The 15147-nt window shown below is 38.1% G+C and overlaps 1 protein-coding gene across 1 annotated transcript; it reads left to right on the top strand.

Moving 5' to 3' along the window:
- The first annotated feature begins 2622 nt into the window (after positions 1-2622).
- On the top strand, positions 2623-14247 carry LOC309501800 (uncharacterized protein). Its single transcript, XM_082174073.1, has 12 exons — positions 2623-2881; positions 4408-4437; positions 4548-4735; positions 4880-5012; positions 5681-5847; positions 6351-6504; positions 6613-6699; positions 6953-7123; positions 9509-9571; positions 11394-11462; positions 12201-12398; positions 14202-14247. The coding sequence occupies exons 3-11, from the start codon at positions 4664-4666 to the stop codon at positions 12374-12376; spliced, it is 1092 nt and encodes a 363-aa protein (XP_082030199.1). The 5' UTR covers positions 2623-2881; positions 4408-4437; positions 4548-4663; the 3' UTR covers positions 12377-12398; positions 14202-14247.
- Positions 14248-15147: the final 900 nt, after the last annotated feature.

Genomic DNA, 15147 nt, shown 5'->3' on the forward strand with positions numbered 1-15147 from the left:
CGAAAGAAGATATAGGGATCTCCCAGTCACGTGACCCCTAGCCGCGTGTCAGCCATTTTGACGGAATACTATTGCACAAGCGCACATACATGAGAATGCGGATTATCACGTTTTATGGCTGCGAATTGATTAAAATAATGATTAATGGTCACTGTATTAATTATCTTGAGCCTGCTGAAATGTTCCTATAAATATATTTTCTTTCCAACTGTGCAATCTTAATAATAAATAGGCTAAATATATTTATCCACTAAGCTGCAGCAGTCCTATGCTCGTCTTCCCATTAAGTTTTTTTTCTCTTTCTGACATTTCATACCTGTTGTTACATTTTAAATTGACTATAAAAAAAAGATTGCTTGTGTGTGCTGGTGTTCATTCCAGTCTTTTAAAATAGTTGAATGAATGAATGAATGCTCGCGAGGTGCCTGTAACGATTTTGAATAGGCTAACGTTAGGCTATTTAATCAATAATGTACACAGGGTAGAGGAGAACGACAGTCAACTACTTTGAATATTATAGCATTTTGGGCATAAACATGTAAATAGTGAAAAGACTGACATTGAAAAATGACACAGAATGATTAAAATTTAATATTTAATCCAAATAAATAAATGTTCGTGGTTCGCACTGATGTTATTCATTTGTTCTCACACACTTCAGCGTCGCTGTCACTGGCCACTATCTATTATTAGCGCAGCGGCCGTCAGCTAACTCTTCATGTCATGTCATCATAAAAAGAAATACTGTATACAAGAGGAAGATAAAATAATTAGGAATCATAGATCCATATGAAGCACCACGAGTTCTTTTTACAGGCATTAAATGTGTAGAAAAACTTCCTGACATTGAGTTCGGTGACATTTACAGCTACCTTATTCACTTCCCATCATTAAAAGCATACAAAAGCTTAGCAGGCTATCGGTATCACGAGTCCGGATGGGTCAGCAACTCTTTGATTTGGACGCCAGCGGGGAAGGATTTTTCAATCATCACCGCAAAGGTTGGTCAATAGATGAATATTTCGCGACGAGCTGTATTATCACCAGCGGTTTAGCATTTTCTATTCCGTCAAGATGGCTGCTCCAAATGGCGTGACGTCACGCGGGACGTCCCTATACAAACACAGGGACAGCCAGGCCCACACAAGGTCAGTGGAAATAGCCCAGATGAAAGAAAAAAAGACACCCTCCCGAACACTTTCATTGATATACAGTCCGATTTACTCAAGAAAACCACAGTCTCATTCAGAACAGCTTACACCGTGGCAAAGGAAAGGCTATCGTACAAAAAGCTCAACCCACTCATGACAATGCAGGAGCTTAATGGAGCCGAAGTTGGTAATATCCACAAATCTGACCATGCATGCGCAGTAATAATCAGTCACATTGCCAAGGAAATCCGCCGCAAATTCGTCTGCAATGTGAAAGAAATGGATTCACGGGTGTCAATCACAATTGATGAAAGCACCATTCATGGCAGTCCCTATCTAATGATCTACGTAAGATGTGATGTCAGCGGTAAGGGCAAGGGGGATGTAGACAATGTTTTCCTGGATCTAGTGGAACTTACAGATGGGGTCGATGCTGAATCCATTTATAACTCGATGATGGCGAGTCTACATAAAGCTGGAATGGATGATGACTTTTTGAAGACGCACCTGATAAGCATTGCCACCGTTGGAGCTGTGGTGCTCACAGGAAAAGCCAGTGGGCTTGTCGTTAGACTCAAAGAAAAGTTTCCTAACGTGCAGTCTGTTCACTGCCTGGCGCATAGATTAGAACTGGCTGTCAAAGATGCTCTTAAAGAAGTGGCTGGCCACCCGATTCGATTGTGATCACACGATTGAATGGGCGTTATCAGCGGTTATCAGCTGATATATATGGGCCAGAAGGGGGCTCCTCCGCCTACTAGTAGGCACAGAAGGCTGTTATCACCCATCCACATGGTTAATCACCCACAAATGTACAAGAGCAGGACTACTAGAAGGCTCAGAAGGCTGTTATCACCCATCCACATGGTTAATCACCCACAAATATACAAGAGCAGGACTACTAGAAGGCTCAGAAGGCTGTTATCACCCATCCACATGGTTAATCACCCACAAATATACAAGAGCAGGACTACTAGAAGGCTCAGAAGGCTGTTAATATCCATCCACATGGTTGATCACTCACAAATAATCTACTGGACGACGCGGTAACGTTGCGACATTTCCAGCTTGATATCTTCAGGTAAGACCATTAAAATGATTAAACTAAGCCTTTAAACTGTAATTAATTAGCCAATAAGAGAAAACAATACATACAAATCGTATTGCGTGAGCGTGACATGATTGTTGATGTAATATGAGTAGCCTAGGCCAGTGTTTCTCAACCTCTCCTGCAGGGACCCCCTGACAGGCCATGTTTCTGTTTTAACCCTGAAATGGCACACCTGATTCAATGAATGAGTATTTATTAGAGTAGGAAGAGTAGGAATTAGTCAATTAATCAATTAGTCAACTACTCATTAAGCCTTTAATTAATTGAATCAGGTATGCCATTTCAGGGTTAAAACAGAAACATGGCCTGTCAGGGGGTCCCTGCAGGAGAGGTTGAGAACCACTGGCCTAGGCATAGCCGTGTATGTTTGTGCATTTCTTTATAATATAGTAAAATGTTAATTGTCTAATACTTTCAAATACTGTTTAATTTCTTATTTGTGCTTTATGTTAAAAAAGAACGTTATATGCATATAGTGAATTAGTTGGGGAAAACTTGCGTCATGTCGTCATCCGATGTCATGCGCTTCATTCTGAGTAAAGAAGAGGAAGACACAATTTTGCGGCCCTCGTTTTTATTAATCTTTAAATAATCTATTTCAAAAGTTACTTCTTTCCAGGTAAATGCAACACATAGTGCACGAAACAAACTTACATTTTAGTATAAACTATGTTTGATGCAATACTGTCTGTTTTACTATATGAATAACATGACATAATTTAAACTTAACGTAGTCTGCCTGAGCGCACATGGTTAGCATGGGTAACGTTAAATGGTAGCATTATAAAAGCTGATAATAATATACATTATTATATATTATAATAATATTATATCGTATTATAATATTCCTATCCATTATTATACTACCAAATAATGGTAGCATTATAAATCGTCGTATGTTCATATTATTTGAGTGAGTGTTTACGAATGTTGTCTCAGAGTTTAGTATAGGCCTATCTGATATGTGTGCATTTGGATAATTTAAACCCTTCATGTCTGTTAAATTAATTATGCATTGCATTCGTCTTAATCAGTACTGTACATCAGATACGATGTTACATAATGAAGATGTGATTAATATCCCAGATGCGTTTGTAAATGCTACATGTGTGATGAGAAATGCATAATGTAGGCCTGGTTTCACATACAGGGCTTAGATTAAGCCAGGATTAGGCCTTAGTTAAATTAGGACATCTAAGTAGCTTTGATAAATGTGCCTGTGCCTTAGAAAAAAAAACATTACTGATGTGCATCTTGATACAGAACAGTGGCACTGACGTATTTTAAGATAAGTCAGTGCAAGCTGCTTTCAGTTGAAGCAGCTCAAACATGCATTTTAGTCTGGGACTAGCTTAAACCTTGTCTGTGAAATCATGGGGTAATGTACTTAGCATTTGCTTTGCCTTTTATTATATTGGTTTTGAGTAAAGAAAACGACAATGAAGCCATCATTTTGCAGCACTCGTTTTTATTAATAATTTTAATAATCTTTCCATATTTCTGAGTACTACATTTACATGAAATACGCGCATTGCGATATGTGTCTGCAAACGTAGCTAGGCCATATTACGTTATTAGCCTGTCTCTACTTTACATGCTTTATGTGAGCATTAAATTTGCTAATAAGCATATTTTTATTTCTGAAGCTAATGGGGGAATTTAATTTATAGTTAAACGCAAAGTTAAACTGTAAAAATTGCTTTTTACACACTGACAGTAAGGCTTATTCCATATATTGTGTATGCTCGATAACGCTTCACTGAAGCCATATCATAGGCCCAACGTTACCCATACTGACTTGAGTGAAATATTCAAACCCAAGACGTATTTTATGGCTGTTTGGAAACCATGGAATATTGACTAGAATGTAAAATAAAGTTCTGTGGGTTTGAACAATGCTTGGCTGCATTATTTGATCCCACACGAGGAAGCTTACAATTACATTAATGCAAAAGAGGAACACTGACAATTTATTAGAAGTAACGTTAACGTTAAATATACTGTGGTGTCTGTGTCCCATTTATTGGTGTCCTCGACACTGAGCTTGAAAAATAAAACCCAAATGCACAGGTCTGTCTAAACATTTTTCTGCCTGCCTGTGTCACATTAATATCTATTTACCTAACTTTTTGTCTCCCTTTACAGCATATATTTAATTTTACAAGAACTTCTGTGGTAAGTTTGTTTTTATTACTACCATGCATGCTCTATGTTTTTGTTGAACAATACAAAATTTGGTTTTGGGCTGTTTGGAATTCATTGTCCACAAATCTGTCTTGTGCCAGTTTCTCTATGTTTATGTTTTAGGTTGAAGATGGCCCAGAGAGGTAAGCCTTAACAAGAGAGAACTCCCATTAATGGAATTCAGAAGGAAACCCTGAGGTCATTCTTTGAAAAAGGAATGACACGAGTTGGTTCTGAATTAATTCCTAGAGCTGCATCGGCTACTGGTTTGGACACCAGTGTCGTAGAAGTAAGGTTTACTTGAGTGCTACACTAACAAACAACATGTCAAATATATATATATCATTTGGCTGCACTGCTTGTATAAATTAAGTGTTTTGTTAACATTCAGTTTAATTGGTGTAATGCCCTTTTGCTGTTTTTTGTTTTTCAGAACTGGATCGGTAATTACAAAAGGTCAGAAAAGGATAATGCTTCATCTGAGTCCCGGCCATCAAAGGCCAAAACTCACATTCGAGAGTTGTCGCCTTATAATCTTTTTTGTAGAGATATATTGAAAAACAAAGGTGAGAAACACAATTTAAAGGTGCTATTAGCAATCTTGCACGTTTTTTTAGGCCGAAACGTTTTATTTTTCACATATCGCAACACACTGAACACACTGTTAAAAAAAAAAGTCTCTGCAGACATCCCACGCTCCACAAACTGCAGCACAAACAAACTGAGCAACATACAGAGTGACCAGCAGCACAAAACATAACAAACTGTTCCAGCCAATAACCGACAAGAATGTTGTGGGGTGGGTTTGGGGGGTTATTGCACGGATGAGAAGGAGAGAGGGTCTAGCTAGCCTCCGTTTTGTGTGTTAGCTCAAACATCAACAAGAGGTACGCCAACCAAGATCGCTTATAGCATCTTTAACGACTGCTTTTAATTTTTATACTAAATTGTTTGTTTTTGTACAACCTGTTGAAATCAGTTTCATGAGGGTCATGAAAGGTCATGAAACAGATTTTCATGATAGTATTTAGCAAGTACTTCACTCACGCAAGTTGCAAAAGAATCATCAGTTGATCTATTTCACGTTATTTTGTTTTTACAGAGTTTTTACAGAGAAGTGGGTTTTTCACAACCCAAAACCTGTGTTTTCGACTGATTGTCGTCATGTAAATTTACTTTAAAAAGAAGATGCTGACTTTGTGTTAAGTTTTCTGTGCATCTATTTTTTCCTCAGGAACAATGAATGATATTAAGGGAAGGTGGGCCACATTGGGGGAAGAAGAAAAAAAGAAGTATGTTGAGGAGGCAGCAGCACTGAGGGCACATGGGGAGGCACAGGACCTAAGCCCTGAGATGAGGGATGCCCGGATAAAAATGCACCTCAAGAAGATGAAGTTTGAGGTTTGGAAAGAGGATTCATTTACTAAGCATTAGTGATATTCTTACATAATTAGATGGAAGGATGATCAACAGCAATTGTAATGTGTGCAGAACATTGTTTTAGACAACTGGATTGTTTATCTGTAGATTTTATCATAATTTCAAATGAGTTTATTCCAAATTAATGTTCCATCTGATTTTTGTTTACAAGGCTTTCAACATCAAATGTTCTCACAGGCTAGTCTATTCAGATCAAGGTGGTCAATTGAAGCATTAGTAGTCACAAATGTCTATGAGTCAAATTATTAGTTGCCTATAAAAACACAGCTAATGTATAGTTATTGTAACCCTGGTGGTCCCTGACCACTTATTTGTGACAACACTGTTTTCATATATTGCCAAGCCCTGTTATGAGTTGTTTCCTCAGTGTATGTTGGATTTTTAAAAGTAAGTTTTGTCTATTTTGTGTATAATAAATTATTTACTATTTTTGCGGTTGTCTTCTTTATCTAAATATTGTAAAGGTGTCCAAGCTTGAGGAGTTGGGTGTGGAAACAGCCATCTTGTCCTTTGATCGTCAAAAGTCCTCATTAGAGGTTTTTGAAATGAGCAGCAGAGGAGCCACTGATTTCCTTGATAAATCTGACACAGTGAACAACTTTGCACTGCATTTCAAAGGTATTGGTTTATATTAAAATCCACAGAAATGGTCTCAGGCCCATAATAGTGCAAATTTACATAATACAGTTTTATGAAATTAATTGTTGTCTGTTGTTGCATCTGTAGCCAGCTCCTCAGCCGCAATGCCCAGTGCCAGAGAACACGTCACTGTTTTGGTGGGAAAAGTAAAAGATCTCTTCAACCAAAAATATAGTAAGCATAATTTCAAATACTTTTAAAAAGGATGTAAAGAAACTGCTTATCTTGATAACCTATTATACCTTCATGAATCCATGGTATTATTATCAAATAAATAAATTATCTAATGTTTGCCCATCAACCATTAGATTGTCACCTTACCAAAATGACTGTTTGCAGCCTTTACACTGGCTAACAACTAGAAGGGAGGGTCACAATTGTCCAACTGTGTAACATTGTTTAACATATGTGTGCCCATGTCTTTAAGAGGAGTCCGGAGGTACTGGAAGGGTCCCCTACCAGTCCCTAGTGAATCAGGGCTTGGTCATTAGAGTTTCTGGACTGCCCAATAGCCTTACCCTGAAAAAGCCTTCCTTTTATGGAAGGAACCAATTGGTAGGAATATTGCAAGCAGCAGAGGAGATTACATTTGAAATAGGTAAGTGAAATTACCAGTGGTTGTCTTTCTCCACTTGTGTTTTGGCAGACCATTTGGCTCTATACAAAGTGGTGAAAATAAGTTAGCCAAAGAATAATACAGGCCTACATTTAAGTCTTTGTATAGTGCTGGGCCATTGTATCTCTCTCTGTCCCTTCACCCCAACCTGTCAAGGCGGATGGTCGCCCAGGTGTAGTCATGGTTTTGCTTAAGGTTTGCCTCTGCCTCTGCCTCTTAAATAGATAATATGATGCAATTTCTTGTTTTCCTATTTCTTAAGTGTATTATGTAGCTGTTAGTGCAAGATCTGTAGTTACAAAGTCTCAAATATTCTCAGATATTCTTTGTAAAAGTTACGGTTCAGCCACACCTTCCTGAAACACTTAAAATGCCCCCACATCTCTATGTCAGTGTGTGGGGCAGTTTCATAACACCGCCCAAATGTATACGCAAAGAAAGAAGGTGTAACTTTTATCCTCGCTGGCGCCGCCATGTCATGGAGATGCTGTGTTTTTCGTTCAAAAGCCAAACTACATTGTTTGGCCTTCCAAGGGTTGTTCCAGAACAGTACAACCCAAATATTTAACTGACTGTTTCTAGCACGTATCTCGTGGCCTCAAGATAGTAACTCGTGGCCTCAAGATAGTTACTCTGTGGCCTCAAGATAGTTACTCTTGGCCTCAAGATAGTTACTCTGTGGCCTCAAGATAGTCACTCGTGGCCTCAAGATAGTCACTCGTGGCCTCAAGATAGTAACTCTTGGCCTCAAGATAGTAACTCGTGGCCTCAAGATAGTAACTCGTGGCCTCAAGATAGTCACTCGTGGCCTCAAGATAGTCACTCGTGGCCTCAAGATAGTCACTCGTGGCCTCAAGATAGTAACTCGTGGCCTCAAGATAGTCACTCGTGGCCTCAAGATAGTAACTCGTGGCCTCAAGATAGTAACTCGTGGCCTCAAGATAGTTACTCGTGGCCTCAAGATAGTTACTCTGTGGCCTCAAGATAGTAACTCGTGGCCTCAAGATAGTTACTCGTGGCCTCAAGATAGTAACTCGTGGCCTCAAGATAGTCACTCGTGGCCTCAAGATAGTAACTCGTGGCCTCAAGATAGTAACTCTTGGCCTCAAGATAGTTACTCGTGGCCTCAAGATAGTCACTCGTGGCCTCAAGATAGTAACTTGTGGCCTCAAGATAGTAACTTGTGGCCTCAAGATAGTAACTTGTGGCCTCAAGATAGTAACTCTTGGCCTCAAGATAGTTACTCGTGGCCTCAAGATAGTATCTCGTGGCCTCAAACTTACAAATCTGATACATTCTGGTCGAGTCGCACTGGCAACATTGATCAATCAGCTTGGTCATCTGCATCATCAGATGAGGCAACCCTGGAAGATTGAGTGAACATAGAATTGTTTTTGAATGTTTACAACTCTCATGCCCCTCCCCCACTCCCATGAGCACCCTCCCATGGAGTTCGTGCTGGTGTGTGTGCCTGGTTTTCCTGGGTTGTTGGACCTCCTAGCTCTGGTTAGCTCCTAGCTTAAGCGAGGAATTGAAAGCTTGTAAGTAGATTTTGTCGCCGCCATCATGCTTCGTACAATCCAACACACCAGCAAACTTCAGGCGACTGCATGTGATATTGTAACGTGCGCGAGAGGGGAGGGGGGATCTGTGGCGTGGGCATGAACTGTGATTGACAGCTCTCACACAGCCCTGCGCTGATTGGACCAGAAGAACCGGGAGCAGTGTATTTTTGTTAAACAAATAACAGGCTCCAGGTGGAGGTGGAAGCGCGGGTATTTTTCTATAACCGGCTGATTTATGTTTTTCTGTTGGAGCATAGTGTCGGTTTCACTGAATATGATAAAAAAAAAATCCTACAGACGGCAGCTTTAACATTAGTTTACCCTTACAGTAGTGGAATTGTTGAGTCTTTGTTAATAATATTATAAAGAGTATGGTCTAGACCTACTCTGCTTGAAAAGTGCTTTGAGATAATTTTTATTATGAATTGGCGCTATATAACTAAAATTGAATTAAAAATTATTCTGGTTACAGAATATGTATGTGTCTTTGACAGTTAGTAAAGGATGTGACACTATTTCTATTTTTGTCATTATAATGCAACATAATTTCTAAAAAAGGCACATCTCCAGAATATCTATAGCTTTTTAGTTAAATGTGACTAGTGACTGGCCCTTGTCAATGGTTTTCATTTTTTTTCATGCTAATTAAATTCTATGTATATAACTCCTGCAAATAATATTCCTTAATTGATACTGCTGTGTGATTATTATTTTTTCCAGTAATGAAGGAAGTCTAATTATTTGTTATGCTCATATTACACAATTGTTTTTGTTTTGTTTTTTCCTAAAAAATATACATCAGATGCAGCACAATGCAACCCCACTGACATGGCAGAGGGAATGTCCGAGCATGTGGATGCAGAAGGTACGCTGAGTTGTTTTTATTTTATCTTTAAATAACTGTATAACATTAAACTTAAGGAGCATAGTTTGCTAGATGTGTAACTGGCCATTGCACAGCACATTTAAACAATGTATACATTATTGTAGTAATATTAAATCAAAAGATAAAATTTTCACCTTTGTATGATGGTTTAATGTTTTCATATCACCAAACACAGCAGATGGCATCCAGACGAAGGCAGTGGAGGAAATTTTAGAGGCCATGTGAGAAAATTGTATTTTTTGTATTCGTTAGACATTTTACCAAATGCTACAAATCAGTTTTTGGTATTGCTTAAGTTCGAACTTAGTTAAAACAATTGGCCTATGTCACGCAACAATTGAAGACCGGAAGTACGTCTTTTAGTAGGGATACGACTCTTCCGGTTAGCGTTTTACAATGGGGGAGTCCGATAGTTACTGCCTGACCAAGTCTATCTGCAACCTGCCTGAAGTCACTTATGACGATGTGGTTATTCTAATAATACATTTATTAATCTAACCCAAGACTTGCGGAGTGTTTCCTCCTTCGGGAAAGCGTGAAAGCTGAGGTAACGTTTTGGCTGTCTACGTCCTGATGTAGAGCAACCCGGTACACTACAACAGCTGCGTGTGTAGCCTGCCATTGTTGTTATAGAGCTAAACCGTGACCTACAAATTGATTTTATAAAGAGTTTTAAGTCTGGGACCAAGTCGACAAAAAGTTTTTAAAACGGCCAAGAAGGCAAAAGTATCAAGTATCAAGCTCGCTGCCTCGCTCTGACAGTTCCTGGTTCGTCAGTAAGGTAAACGTTTCCATGGTAACAGCAAGTTGGACCAATCAGCAGATGTTCCTGCTACGCTTAGCATTGTGGGTAGTGTAGTTTTTTTCCATAAGATTGCGGATAAAACCTGTTTTTCTTAAAACAAGATCGATTTCATACTAACTTATAGTGAGCAGAAACCTTCGTTTCACAACTTCATAGCTCGTAGTCAGGCTACCTGGGATGGTTTAGACATTAAAGGGATAGTTCACTTTGAAATAAAATTTTGGCAGTAGCCAATGCGACATCTATTGTATATATCTATACCCGCCCGCGCTCTCAGATCACTTGGACGTGGCTGAGTTCAAGAGGTAAAAACGATATAAAAACTGTTCGTTTTCTCACACCCGCTCGTTTCGTGTCTTAGGCCATCAATGTGTACTTACGATGGGGAATTGTTTAATTTGGACGACGGGGAATTGTTTTAATTTGGACTCTGTGCATGCTGTTTGAGACAAGTGACCATCGACCTGCATTATATGACTGACAGACAAGAACGGTTTGACCTAAAAATTTCAAAATTGAAACTACTGCGGAAAAAAAGCCACCTACATCTTGGATGCCCTTGAGGTAAGCTAAAACATACCAAAATTTAATTTCAAAGTGAACTATCCCTTTAAGGCTGAATATTTAAATCCTTATAGAGAAATACTATTGACCGTAAGTTCGTTATCCCTACTCCGCGTTCCGGAAGCAGGAAGTGTGATAAAGGCCTATTGTTCTGAGAAGTCTGCCATTGACATTTGACACAAAGAGAAAAGCTCACTTGTTTGAAAATTACAATTTATAAATACAGTATTTATCCAGGTGACATTAAACAGTATATATAAGGTTGATATTCTGATAATTTTACACTTTGAATTGACTGAATTGAATTTATATGCAAATAATGGAACTGTATTTTTAATCAATGATTTACTAATTAACTATTGACAGTATTAATGCTGACAAGTTGAATTATGAATTTGTAATTAAGTTGTTGTTGTGTTTTATGTACTTTAGATGTACAGCAGATGGAAGAGTCCTTAGAAACAGCCACTACTGTAGCCATTGTGATGACTGCAGATAAAGGTACTGTATCTTTCCACATTGTGTTTATTTGTATTTAACAGTCAGTCCCATTGAGACAAATGAGCTCTTCCTCGTAGTAGACCTGGCCAAGACTAGCAGTGAATCTATATAATCTATGAATCTACAAAAAAGAGGCAGTTTCAACAGATTACAATACTACATTAAGAATAGATATGGAAACAGAAGCATGGACTAAGACCTTTTAAAAAGAAAAAAAAAACACTAGACTGTGACAAATTGGTCTCCAATCCTTTTAGGATGAAACAGCATTTAACTAGATTTACTTTTAAGTCTTTCAAGGGGCAGATTCCAGGCAGAATTTACAGAAGAAATTAACAGCCTTATTCCAATCTCTGTAACGTATAAATATATTGAGAGTGCAAAGGATGTTGCCTAGGATATTCTTTTACAAAACAAATTTTTCAGTATCAGTTATGACCTTACAATTAGTAATCATAAACCTGCAACAATGTTAAGCTCTGGAAGAAGCTGAAGAACTGTGTCATGAGTTTTCCTTATTTCAGGGTGCCTAACCCGAAATACTAAAGCCGCTTTCTGAAATTGAACCCAGGAAAACCTGCTTTTATCTTGATTGATTACCAGCAAGATCTGAGATTAATTGATGTGCAATACCCACATATTCCTTTGGCAACAGTTAAAAATGAACAAGCTGCCTTTGAGATGTTTGTGATGAGTATGATTTCAACTAACTGGTTATTTGTGTTTTTCCTTTGGTAGATGGAGGCAATTTGTGCTGTATCTGCCGTGTCCATTTTGATGATAAGATGAAAAATGCTAAAAACAAGTGGCGTTCATGGTCCCAGTGCACAGTGTGCCAATCATGGTCACACACGGCATGTAGCTTTAAAAAAAACATGTGCCTTCACTGTCAAAACACCATGCAAACACCCTGAAGATAACTTGTTACTTGTTTGAGTACAGGGTTGCCAACTCTCACGCATCTCGCGTGACAGTCACGCATTCAGCCTCAATCTCACGCTCTCACGCTCAACAAAGAAATCTCACGCAAAAATAGACATTCTTCTGTGCTCTATTTTTTTTTCACTCATGTGCACTAAATTTCAGAATTACTATAAACAATTCAGGCTCTTAACTACTGGATGGACCACTAGTTATGGCGCAAATTAGTTAAAAATCTCCCAGAACCTAGAGCGAGCACGCATGCGAGACTGTCGTCCAAACCAACCGATAGCGCGCGCACGCACGGCAGAGAGGGAAAGTCTTACAACTGCGCATTTTATCAGTTGCGGCGCCTTCATCTATAGTCTACACTGCAGCACGACGTATATTCACATCAAATGTTAACGCAGAGGAACGGGACACTGCAGTTCACAAAAGTTCATTATTTGCATGTGCTTTAAAGCCTTGCCGGTTAAACATGTCATTCGCTGCTGATGCGCTGTTCAAATATGCGCTTTACTGAGCGCGTACACTCGACGCGCACATGCACTAAAAGCCTGTTACTGGACTAAGTTATCTTGTGAGTCTAATATTGCGCTAATACTGTCAAATACAGACAATGTTTACATAAACAAAGTTGGTTATGTCTAAAGTGAAAGCAAACAGAGAAAATTAATTAAAATCTGCTTGTCATATATATATGCGTGTATATTAGACGCGTCGCGTGCAGTTCTTACAGAGACAGTAGCCCTAATAATAAACATGCTGCCGCTTGTTCTTAAAGAGATAGTTCACCCAAAACCAAACAGTTGCTGGTCCCCATTGACATACATAGTAGGAAAAAAATATACTATGGAAGTCACAGGGGTACATCAACTGTTTGGTTACTGACATTCTTTCAAATAACGTTTATTTTCAACAGAAGAAAGAAACTTATTCAGGTTTAAAACAACTTAAGAGAGTAAATTATGACTTTTTGGGGGGAGAACTATGCCGTTAATGTTAATAAAACAACAAAACACACAGAGGAAATCATTCACTGCTCTTGACTGAGAACTTTAAGTCTGTTGTGTTTTATTTTCATATTTGTCCATTTAATTACTTTCTTCAATTCTACTGTTAAATACACCTATAGCTGAAAAAATAAAGCACTGTTTATTTCATTTGTATATTAAGTTGTGTATGTGTAATATGTATCTCTGTTCTTAATTTTTAATAACAAAGAAAATAGTGACAAAGATTTTAGCTTCGCCACTTTGACCTAAATGTCTGCCATTCTTTTTTATTTTATATTTTGTTACCTATATTTTGTTATAAGGCTTTGTTTTTAAAATAGGGACATTAGTTTGGCTGTAATGCTCAGTCACATGCAAAATAGTAAAACCAACATGAAAAAGAATCATGATAAAATCGTGATTTTTTCTGAAAAACAAAACAAAAATTGTGATATTATTGCCATATCGCCCACCCCAGGTGTAAAAAAGTGCCTAGATGTGCTTAGATGCTAAAAATGTGTTATTATTGATCATTATATCACACTACAATTAAACATAATGAAACATTCATTTGAATTGAAATTGTTTTATTAGCTTAGCTAATATTATTTATTAGCTTTTTCTAGAGATTGCAGTCATGCATGACATGGTGAAAAATGACTTGAAATAATACTGAAAATAGGTTAAGATGAATGTTAAAGGTGTGCCCCCTAAAAGCACAAGTGGCCCCTGCCTGCCCCATCCCCCCCCCCCCCCCCCCCCCCCCCCCGTCGGAGAAGTCTCACTCCGAGCTAAACTGAAAAGTTGGCAACCCTGTGAGTAGTTTTACTGTGTTGACGGCCCCAACCCATCCACACACACATACACACAAAAATAAAGGGACCAATAAAGTTATATTATTCTGAATTGAGTCTACTTGTTTTTTATATATATATATATATATATATATTTCATCATTGGTTCAGTTGGGCTGAGTTTTATCAAGGACCTAACCTTCATCATAACTTTACATGTTTAACAGTCTTGCTGTCACTGGGAGATGCTTGGCAAAAATTATATTGAAAAGATGGTTTGTGATATTTGTGGAAACTTTGGTATACAGTTGAACACTACAATTTAAAAAAAATGTTTTAAATGGTTTATGGACGTTGCTATCACTGAAGCCACCTAGTTGGCATTGCTTCCGTTTTGTGTAATATTAGATTCAATGTTGAACAAATTGACTACCAATAGGCCTAATAATTGTCTACTTAAAGTAATACTACTAAGTTAATAGTTAATAACCTAAGAGGAGAACTTAAAATATATTTATAGATTTTAACTTTAATATGGTTTTAATTAGGGGTGACCCCGAGTAGTCAAAGATTCGATGCTTCGATAGGAGGAGCCTGATTCGACTACCGATCTCACGGTCGAATCTTCGCAGAGGTGTTATGAAACGAGGATCATGCCACTTTGGCTGTATGAGGGCGCTCAATGTCTGATTTCACATAGAACTACCGGTTTTCTTTCAATACGTAAACATTCAGCCTATTATGATAATGCTGTATATAAAAATGTGCAAAGAAAGAAGCTTTTAATAAATATTTTTTAACGTGCATGAATAAATCCAAACACCCTGTGACAGATTTAAGTTTCACTTTCAATCCGTGACCGACAGAGGAGCGTCTTGGCGGCAAGGATTTAAATCTTTAACAATGTCTGGGATAAGAAAATCTAAAGTGTGGATCATGTACACCATCAGAAAGGATATTCTCAAGGCTGGATTT

The sequence above is a fragment of the Leuciscus leuciscus genome (assembly GCF_965113295.1).
Source record: "Leuciscus leuciscus genome assembly, chromosome: 6".
Taxonomy (NCBI): domain Eukaryota; kingdom Metazoa; phylum Chordata; class Actinopteri; order Cypriniformes; family Leuciscidae; genus Leuciscus; species Leuciscus leuciscus.